This window comes from Diabrotica undecimpunctata, chromosome 6 (assembly GCF_040954645.1).
Source record: "Diabrotica undecimpunctata isolate CICGRU chromosome 6, icDiaUnde3, whole genome shotgun sequence".
NCBI lineage: Eukaryota > Metazoa > Arthropoda > Insecta > Coleoptera > Chrysomelidae > Diabrotica > Diabrotica undecimpunctata.
In genome coordinates, this window is record NC_092808.1 from 125662614 (window position 1) to 125674142 (window position 11529).

Consider the following 11529-nt stretch of genomic DNA (forward strand, 5'->3'; position numbering starts at 1 on the left):
GTACCTACTTTTGTTCTGATAACCGTATTTACCTTCCTTACTTCCCTCTTTTCTTAAATTCTCTTCACTTTTCTCTGTAGTCCTGTTTGTTGGATTTAATAACATTAAGAACCTATGTATAAGCCAGTTGCAAGAACCAATAGTATACACTAGTATTAGAAACCAATGGAAACGCACAATCATTGATAGTGTTCGCATTAGAAAATAGTTTAGTAAACAACAGCACGCAACATGGTCGTCATACAATGGTAAAACAACGATCCAGGTAGATTCTATTCATCGAACAAAACATCAACAGATCATTACAACACTCAGAAGCATGAGAGAGGTGGACTGATGAGCTCAAACACCAAGAAAAAGCATTCCGAGGTATGACAGCAGCAAGCTAAAGGATAAAGACAGAAGACAATAATATGAGCAACATATACAATTGGAGTTGTAAAAAAAACGAAATGGAGACAGAAGTAGAAAAAAACTGGAAATTGACGAAATACGCAGACGAAAGGACAAAGATGTGAAGAACTGGGTCAATAAGGAATGTAGAGGTGTAGCAAAAGCAAAACCTTGTATTATATTTAGAATTATATTTACCATTCTCGCAGTTATTACTGCTATCAGATTTTATTTTTTTTTGTACCCTTTACTTACTATCTTAGATCCTGGTTAAAACTATTCAAAATATTAATAATACTCAAAGTTCTAACTTTTTAATATATTTAACAATATTAGAATAAAAACATATGCAAATTTTAATAACTATTTTTTATGGTTGGTGGCAATCGCTCATCAGGATCTACACGAAGTATTTTGTCAGTCAAGACGATGTTATTGATAACTTTACGTTGGCGGCTCTCTTCTTCGAATTTGCATAAATGGAACCCTTTTTTTAAAACCTCTTTACAGTTCTTAGGTAGATATTGTGGAAAAATCACGTTAAACCGTATAATCAAATTTCCTTTTTTAGGATACTGGTCTAAAATAGGCATCCCTTCATTTTCTATAATCTTCTCGTAGCTTGGGCTAAAAAATTAAGTTTCAATGTAACAGAGAAGTATGTTTATATATTATAAAGTACTCGTTTAATAAAAAATAAATCAATGGCCATCTCTTTGGTGTAAAAGAGAAAGCAATAAATAAATCTATGTTAATGTTGTGAGTGTCTAAAGTCTTACTCCCATATTTTCTGAACCATAAAACTTGGATTAAAAAACTTTTTAGTAACTAAATCACAATATCTGTTATTATTTTTATAACATTTTGTTGGCGTAATAATTAAAAATAGCGGACGAGAGCTATTGTTTAAATAATTTTCTAATATATAGCTAGTCCAAGGTTTACAGTTTACATGGTTTGATAGGATCGCCACGTAAATTTGCCGGAGCTAGGTTCTTTTCAAGGTTAAGTAACTAAGTTTACTTTTACACACCATTACTAAGATGTGATCAGCTAGCGTTGCTAGCTCAGCAGCTCGTGCTTTAAGAATTAGGATACTTCACATTTCAAGTTAATGTTTTTTATCATATTTGTATAACATACACAATATAGACCCAATTAAATATTAAAAATATTTGATATTATTTATTATTAATTAATCTTTTTAATATATATAAAAATCTCAATAATTACTGTCATCACATAACACTAATAGTAATACCTAATTTAAAAGATTATTTCAAGTTTTTTACCGAAAATTTTTTAATTGTGACTATTAGTCCACAACCAGGTTCGGACTAAGGCCTAGGCAACCTAGGCACGTGCCTAGGGCCCGTAATTTTTGGAGCCCGAAAATTAGGTTTTTAATTTCTATAATTAATTTTTGGATAATTTTCTTATAATAATAATAATTTATCCATAAATTATGGATAATTTTCTTCTTTATTTCTAGTATGTTATCTTTAACATGAGTTCCAGTAAACATTTAAATTGAAGTGAAAAAAAAAAACAAGAAGCAGATCGAGATAAAGGGGCAAAACAAATGAAAAGATCGTCGGACAAATGTTTGAACTGGAGATGGAGAACAATTACAACAATTGTTATCATTTTCACAGATTTTACCTGCACTAAATCCAGAAACATTCCTTGTGCATGAAAACACCAGCAGGAAAATCCAAGCAATTCCGATTGTGAAGATGAAACAAAAGGAGAGAATATAAAGTTAAAATCATCTCAAAGTAATGATACAACTAGAATTTTGTAAATGATATTGCATTATGGCCAGAATTCTTAAAAGACACCATGCGAGAGTATTATATAAAAAAATCATTTGTAGATAACAAGTTTACGGATTGAATAATATGTCTTTACAAAAAAGTTTTTTGTTTAAAAAGAGAAGAGTGGTGTTTCTTTGGCATTTATTATTCCTACTTACTGTACAACGTCTGTAATAGGAATTCTAATGGTTCGATGATCAATTGTATCAACCGTTACAGTGGTTCCCAAAAGTGCATCTTCTAAACATACGTCTGCTGTCATTATTAAGTTGTCACCTTCTCGTATAAAAGTTTCGTGTGGTCTATCTTCTATTATAAATATTACATCCGCTGAAACATTTTTTTATTACTGATTAATAGACTTAGGCAAATATGCAAATAAAAAAGTATGAAATATGCGCATAAATATGCAGTATTTTATGCAAAATATGCATATTTATCTAGAAAATATGCATGTAATAAAAAATATTTACAAAAATACTTACAATATTATAAGTGCTTCGTTAAGTGCGATGTTGTCAATTAATCGCCTTCAATTTGTTGTTTGTTTACACAAAACAACTGTATCTACTGTACCTACGTTTTTGCTACCTAAAGTGGCAAAAACGACTTACTTGTACACACTTATTTGTAGTGTACCGTTTTACTTCTGTATTGCAGACAAACAAAAGTCTATTATAGAGTGTAAATAAAGTTTGTCTGTCCGTAATAAAAACCTCAGCGCCGGTTTAGCGTAATAATAACATTCGTAATAAAAACCTCAACGTATAGCGACATATGAGATATCACATGATAGTATCAATATATATAATTTGCGTATTTCATCTGTCTGTCTGTCCGTCTATCTGTAAGGGAAATCTCTGTTGTTATTGGTCTGATTGGCACGTGTGATGCTTTAAACGAAAGGCGAGCGGATAAAGATTATATTAAGAAAGAAAAAATGAACAAGACGATTAACAAAAGGGCACTACATATTATGTTGTGGACATAATGTGTGGAGAAAATAAGGATTACAATGCAACTTGCATTATTAGAAAGCACAGCAGATTTATCGGATTTATATATTTTTTGTACCTACTGCGGTGTTTAAATAAATAATTTATTTGAAAAGAACGACAGTTAAGATTTGATTCGACGTAGAGTACGTCTGTATATTCGCTTATACGCATTTCATCCTAACAGGAATCATCAGAGCGAGTAGTACAGAAGCTCTACATAAATGTAAAAACAAATTTTCTCCGTCCAAAGAAGCAAAATAAAATGGCTTTAGTATGGACGCTATAGCGACATTTGATAATAAATTGAAACCAAAATTCAGCTTGAATCCATCTTTTAGCATCGTCTGTTTTGCCTTGCAATTCTTAGAAGGCACAGATTAAAGCAAAACTCTGAATCTTGGTTTCGTCAATAGAAATCTTCAGATTTCTACTTTCGCGATTTAATTTATTTTAATTTACCAGGTATCGTAGCAGGATTCTGATCAGCTTCTTCTGGAAATACAATTTCAGTCTTTTGTTTTATTCCTGGTTTAATAGGAACATTCAAAATGTGTTCTTTAACTTCTGTGACAGTTCTTTCGTCGTTATTGAACTCTAATCTGTGAATTTTCATTTTCTTTACACCGCCAAAGTATATTTCGTGTAAAGTTAGATGTAATGGATGTTTTATTGGATCTTGTTTTTTCTTAATACATTTTGTACCATCCGACAATTCGTGTAGCAAGGGTGGGTTCTTTAGAACTTCTAGTAAGTCTGCAAATGGCGAGGAAGTTCCAAAAAAGTCTCTAAAATTAAATACAGGTGCGTGTAACATAATGCTATATTTATTTATGCTACTTACTTGTATGTAACCATAGGTTCGCCGTGATATCGATAAGCCGGAAAACAACCATCTATTGTAGGTACTCCTCCTTTTAGTCCTTCTTCACCATACTGATCGAAAACTGCTCTTCTGGCAGGATCGCTAAGAACATCGTATGCCTCTCCAATAAGGGAGAACACCTGTTTTGCATGGTTATCAACAAGTAATCGTTTATTAAATTCTAGCGCTAAATTTCGATATCTAAAACAAAGTTTTGCTTTATAAAAAAATAAATAAGCAGTTTTACTTCAAAAATGGATGTAAAAAAATAAAATTATATTGATTAAATACGAACGCTTTTTTTATATCCAAGTCTGTACTATGTCTTGGTATTTGTAAAATTCCATAATAATCGAGCCCCATTTTTGACTATTTTGACATAATATTGACAGAAGTCACTAAATTGTATGTTCAAAAAACTGTAAAAACACAATAAATATCTTCTTTGTAAAATTTTACATTATTGTGTTTTTACAGTTTTTTTTGTCCAGCTACTTTTTGATTTTTAGCTAATTCTATAGCTTTTTTCCACGATCGATGACAATTTGTGGTCTAATTAATATTTGTCTTTTATAACTACATTTTGTAGGCTTTCTCTTAAATATTTTTTCTGCTTATCTTCTTTGGTTTACTTTAGACCCAAATTAAACATTGAGATTAGCGGACAGTAAGCATCTGCTCTGGTATAAATTTTAATTGAATTTTTTTTTACTAAAGACAGAAGTGTACTTACATTAAAATCTGGTCAGTAAGACCAATTATCAATTTGTTTCTAACTTAAATTACTAATGAAATCTTGAAATTAGGTGTCTACTCACTAGTATCTTTCCTATTATTTCTAATAACTAGCATTAAATTTATCATGCATACTCGCACAACACTTTACTCTGCTTTTCACTCACTCATTATACCAGTTCAAAAGGCTTTGTTCTTTTGAGCCTTCTCTCTTGTTGTCAAGTCGTTGTTCATGGCTCCCTGCAAATTTCTTGATTATCTGATTGACGTCTTCCTTCTTGAGGTCCCGGTGAAGGTCGTTGTTCCTAACGTACCAAGGCGCATCTGCGATGTTCCTCAGCACTTTATTCTGGAATATCTGGATTACTTTGATGTTACTAGGCTTGGCACAGCCCCAGAGTCGGCAGCCATAGGTCCATACTGGTCTCAGTATTTGTTTATAGGAGTTTATTATTTATGGATAGAGAGGAATGTCTTCCCATCAACCAATACATTTTCTTGTAGCGGATGCCGTTCTTCTCTTTTCTTCTTCACGTAAGCTTTCCAGCGAAGTTTCGCATCAAGAATGATCCCCAAGTACTTTGCTGATTTAATTGAAGTGATGGCATTTCGGAACCTTTTGTTAACTAATATAAAATCTTTCTGGTTTCGGGTAATATTCACGATTACATCTACTGGAGGTTTCTAAGCCATCCATATTGCTTATTATTGAAGGTATTGTGACGAAACCCGCTTCTGTAATGAATTCCAGAGAATTCTAGGTATCAACATCATCTGTGAATGTTAATCCCTCGAACCTTCTATTAGTCAGCGTAGGATCTGTACCTATCTAGAACATATGAAGACCACACGGAAGAAAGGCGAAATGTCATAAAGAGGTTAATTCGAGAAAATTGAATTTTTAATTTTCAAACCCTAACTACTTACAACATAAATACAATAATTTTTGCGGATAAGTGAGAAAAAATAGAAAAGGTTTGCTAAGTATCCTATCATCTAAACTAAAGCAAGGTGAAGTCATGAGACGACAATCGGATCTATTAAAGTGTTCAAATGGGTTGAAAAAAGATCATTTTTAATTCTTACAATATATTAAACCACAAACTATTCTTGATTATAACTTATTGAAAAAAAAAATGTAGATTTAGATTCCTAACAAAGCCCAACATGCATAACTCTGAATTGGTACCGTTCGCGTCATAAAAAACTGGTACAACTCTTATTACCGAAAATCATGTTTTTCAAGTTGTGTAAGTTGATCTTGTCACATGTGTCATTCTAATTTCTAGGGCACTGTTGCCAGTTCAACGAAAATATTATATGAAATCAACTAAAAGCAGGGCTGTGTGACAGACCGCCAGTTTTGAATATTCTAAAAACTAAAACATCGAGCATTCTCGATCAGTCAGTCACATTAAATTTGTTTAAACATGCAATCCTAAAAAATTCTCATATTAATTTTGTAATTTTTCATTATCTCAATTAAGTACTCATACCTTGATTTGTGTTTTATTATAATTTATGAAAATATTTTAATTCAAATATAGTGATAGATAAAATCAATCTAGACATAACTTTAAATTATTATAATAAAACATTACAGTGAGGTATTGGATCTGTCACTTTATAATCTACGTAGGATAAAGTATAATGTTAGTTTTTGTTAATGTTATCGTTCATATAATAAATAATAAATAAATTTTGGTAGTTGGCCTGTGACTAAACTTATTGATACAAAATACAGTTCGTGTTCGCTAGGTAATTGAAGTAAAAAAATAGATACAGTAGATGCGTTCCAATGTTCCCTGTGCCAATAATCTAGGTTTAAAGATCCTTCAAATATTTTGGATATTAGCTGAACCCTATCTCTGGTTATTAAATTTATTAAATACGGTTTTTTATTGTTAATGATTATTATCAATTATCTGTGATGGCAACAGCGAATTAATTCACGAACCACTGTATCCAGTCTGAACCCAGGTTTACATTGGGAAAAAAAAGTGTACCAGTTTTATATGACGGGAAGTGTACCAGAAGGAGACAGTGTAACTAATATTATTTAATATCGCAGTCGCAGAATAATAAACAATAATAATAAAGAATCAGAAAGAAAATGGAGATTAATGATTTATGTTTAGGGTCGCTGCCTGGGGATCGCCAGGACACGTCTGAAGCCGGCACTGAACGTGACAGCATGTGGGACGTCGGTGGCAGGGTGTTGAGGAGGCGGGCCCCTGTCATACAATCAGCTACAGCCTAACAACAACAACCACAGGGGAGCCAAATAACAACAGGAGCTCCACTCGCTGAAGGTGCTGCACTGGAGCATCAGCCGGCGCTCACTCAAGCGGGATGACCGAGGCAGCTCATGACATGGACTGTGTCTATAAATGAAAACATTTTGCGTTTCTATTACAAGGTGACGAACCTCAGTCGAGAAACGATCGGCTATCGACAACATCTGTATGCCGAATTTTGCAGGGAGTGCCCAGAGATTCAAGTCTCTGAACAGCGAATAGCAGATCAATACCGGGTAATTATAAGAAATAATCTTATCCCAGAGACTAGACGCGATACCATCAGAAGCGAAGTCGAACGGGATATTCATAACCAAGAGCTAGTTGTGGATCAAGTCCATAATGAAGTCCCTAATGAGCAGATTCCTGAGCCTCTCATGCAACAAACTCAACCTGCAAATACGCAGAAGGACAACAACGAGTTGCACGATAGCCTGGTAAGAGAAATGGCACGTGCCGTAAAAGAGTTTAATGGAAAAAACCCACTTAGCAGACCACCGCTACCAAAAATAAACTCTTGTAAGAAACTAGGTGCGCTGTTACAATTTATGAACACTGAAGTTCTACCCAATTATATCGTGGAAGCTTATACATTAGAATATTTACATATGCTGATTTACTGTGCAGCAACAGCAATTGCTAATGATATGGACATTAAGATCAGAACACGACGGGGTACTAATATCGAAAGGACAGAAAACAGAGTTGCACCTTGGGAAAAACGGCTGGTAATTAAAATTGAAGCATTACGTAGGGACATTGGTCAAATCACGGAATATGTTCGAGGGACAACAAGTAGAAAAGTAATCAGAAGAGCTGAAGAAATAATGTTAACTACCCCAAGACACTCACAATATAATCCAGCAAACAACACAGCCCAACAGTGCCTGGATACATTAAAACTAAAACTTTCCGTTTATTCAGGCCGACTAAGGAGATATAAAATTAGTAACAAACGAAAATCCGACAATATGCTTTTTGAGAATGCCGAGAAGGCGTTCTATCGGAAACTCAATTCTACTGCAGAAAGTGCCAATAAATCGTACCCAAGCCAAGAAGAAATCCATGAGTTTTGGGGAAATAAACTTTCCACACCAGCTGCTCTTAACACCAATGCTGGGTGGATCGAATATACGGCGCACAACTGCCAATACTACGTTACTGCTCCCTACGAACTCTTTACTACTGAAGAAGTTTCAAATATTATTAAAGAGCTTCATAACTGGAAATCTTCTGGACCAGACGGCATTCAGAACTTCTGGCTTAAGGAGTTCTGGAGTATTCATGAGTGCTTATCAGCATTAATTAATCACAGTATTTCTAATCCGCAGGAAATACCATCTTTTCTAACACAGGGAACAACTTATTTAATAACAAAAGATCAAAATAACACCCAAGATCCAACCAAGTATCGCCCAATTACTTGTCTTCCAACTCTATATAAATTGCTCACATCCTGTGTAGCCTGGCGTATCTACCAACACTGTGCTCTAAACAATATCATAGAGCCTCAACAGAAAGGGTGCGCTAAGGGTTCCATGGGCTGCAAAGAACAACTTATCATCGACTCTGTCATTTCTAACCAAGCATATAGCAAAAAAAGGAACCTCTTTACTGCTTTCGTCGACTACCAGAAAGCGTTTGATTCAGTGCCGCATGAATGGCTTATAGATATATTAAAAATATATAAAGTCGATGATAACATAGTGACCTTTTTAAAACATATAATGTCAGATTGGAAGACAAAAAATCACTTCCAAATATCTGGTGAAAACAATATCGAAACTGAAAACATTGCAATCAACCGGGACCTATTTCAAGAAGACTCGTTGAGCCCACTGTGGTTTTGTCTTATTTTGTCTATCGGCCATTTTCTTCCGAGTCACCCCAAAAAGTCCGATATTTCCCGATCCTCTAGTTATTCTTCAAATAGAATTTAAAATAATTTACCTCGAGGTTACCGTTCCCCTACATCTCACCGAATTTTCTTTCTGTGTACCCTCTTTAATGACAGATTAGAGGTTACACAAAGAACGGTACTAGGCTCAGGCTTCAGTCTGGTAGAGGTATCTTGGTCGGGGCTCTAATTACAGCTCAAATATAAAGAATCAGTTAGAGAAGTACTGAAGATATAGGGACGAGAAGTTAGAAGATAAAGAGAAGAGATGTTAGAAGATAAGAGAAGGGAAATATTGGACACCACCCTATTTTTAGAGGAACAGGGAAATCTTAAGACGTATAGAATAAGATAACAAGAAAGGTAAGGTACAGTTAAGATAATCACGCGAGAATAAAGTAAACCGTGAGAGAAAAGGTATTATGATTGTGCGGTACACACTTAATATTTCGACGCATATAAACTGCTTATATGATAAAACAAATAGTAATATAAATCAATAAAAATGCCTTAAAGAGATACACCATGCACAAAAATATAAATTTATATCATAACAAAAAAAAAATAAAAGGCAAATAGTTCGTGAACAAAGTTATATCGAGGTATAGTAGTTACTACTCGAGTAGTTAGTACGAGGTATACTAGTATAACAATTTTTACTGAACAGTTAGCACGAGGTAAGTTATTGCACAATTTATTATTGAATATCACAAAAAATATCTTTTTTGAAAAATAATTACGAATCATTTAGTATTCTCAAGAATAGAAAAAAAAGCAAGGAATATTATAATTGTCAATATTCGTCAAATAAGTTATTATTATGCCTTGAGAATACGCAAATATTTACTAAATTTTTTGATCACTTCAAATCTATGCGTGAAATTTATCATAAATATAACCTACATTAATATAAAACAAATAGTTCGTAATTTATACGTATATATTATGTCGTAAGTTTATACCCGTGATAGTTCATTCGGTTAGAGTTAACCATAAATAGCAAAGTTACTAAACTAAATGTTGTAAATCAACTTCTTACGATTTAGGTAGCGAAGATGAGCTTTAGTCAATAAAAATTATAGGTACTTACAATACAAAAGGCAACAGGTAGTGACGTTCATTTATAGAACGCTCTCAATAAAAGCACTTAACACGTTGTCCTCGCAACAGGTACTTGGGACTGCAGGTACGGTAACGAATTACGATCTCCAATCCGTAATCTCTCAAATTGATTTAGGCTGACGAAACAGAAGAACGAGAAACAGCAGGTAATAAAGGTAGCAGTGAACAGTAGTGACGAATGAAGAGACGAATGAAGAAACGAATGAACGTAGAGACGAATGAACGTAGAGACGAATGAAGGTAAAGACGAATGAAAGCGTCGAACAGCGGAGACGAATGATCGGCAAACAGAAGTGACTTCATTTCTTCGACTTGGAAGACGTCTCTTTGACAAAAGAGAAAATAGTTAATATAGGAATCACTGTGTGAAGATATTTTATATAGATAAGGGTGAATTAAAAATACGCTTACCGCCGTTTGATGGAGACAAACCGCTTGCCACAGGAACCAACTCGAAAATGAATTCTAATTCTGATCTGAGGCAAGCTAAAGATAAAAAAGGAGTGGGAGTATTGGCTGAAGAGTGCCACGCAAAAAGGATATTTAAATGGCAAGGCTAGTGTGGTCATTTTTGTAACCTAACCACTATCTCCCGACAGGAATTATACTTTCACCGAAAACCAACTCCTCTGCTTTTCCTAGAAGGTAGGCAGGGTACTTCACAATAGGCACTGATTCCTTTGTTACTAGGAAAGGTTTATATTTAGCAAATGATAGAAAAAAGGAGCAGAGAACATTTGGCGAAATATTTCATTGTTAAAAAAAAAACGTAACAAATCGCTCGTTGCTGTTGGGTTATTTTTAACAAAATATATAGACATGGGCGGCGTGAAAGTAATTTTCTAAGGGAAATAATTTAAAGAAATTTTAAACATGCTTCAACGTTAGTATGCACTTCGGCCTTGAAAAGTGCCGTGTCTTAAACATAATCAAAGGAAAGACTCAGCCCGGTGGATTCGATATGCAAAACGGCCAGAATATCGAGGCCATAGGTGAAAATGATATGTATAAATACCTCGGAATAAAACCTGCGCGGAAGTTTGTCCATAAGCAAATGAAAACTAAAATAACTATTGAGTTTATACGAAGGGTAAAACAGCTGCTTCGTTCACACCTTAATCGTAAAAATTTATTTAAGGCACTAAACACCTATGCATGTTCCGCGCTCAGCTACTCATTTGGTATTGTTAAGTAGACAAACACACCTCACAAAGGCTCAAAAACACCATCCTCGAAGTGCAGTAGAAAGAACGACATTACCGCGGCATTTACTAGGACGAGGACTTATGGATATAAGTGAGCAACTAGAAAAACACATTACTAATTTAAGAACTTATTTTCAGGTGCAGGATGAGACATCTACTCTACATCGCGCGATTTGTGCAGTAGATGACACAACACTGGTCAA

The 11529-nt window shown here is 34.2% G+C and overlaps 1 protein-coding gene across 1 annotated transcript; it reads right to left on the reverse strand.

Annotated features, from left to right (window-relative positions):
* Positions 1–697: 697 nt before the first annotated feature.
* Positions 698–4482, reverse strand: LOC140443833 (dnaJ homolog subfamily B member 13-like). Its single transcript, XM_072535305.1, has 5 exons — positions 4366–4482; positions 4050–4271; positions 3668–3993; positions 2369–2540; positions 698–1020 (listed from the first exon to the last, which is right to left on the reverse strand). Exons 1-5 carry the CDS (start codon positions 4431–4433, stop codon positions 750–752), a joined length of 1059 nt encoding a protein of 352 aa, XP_072391406.1. The 5' UTR covers positions 4434–4482; the 3' UTR covers positions 698–749.
* Between the last annotated feature and the right edge of the window lie 7047 nt (positions 4483–11529).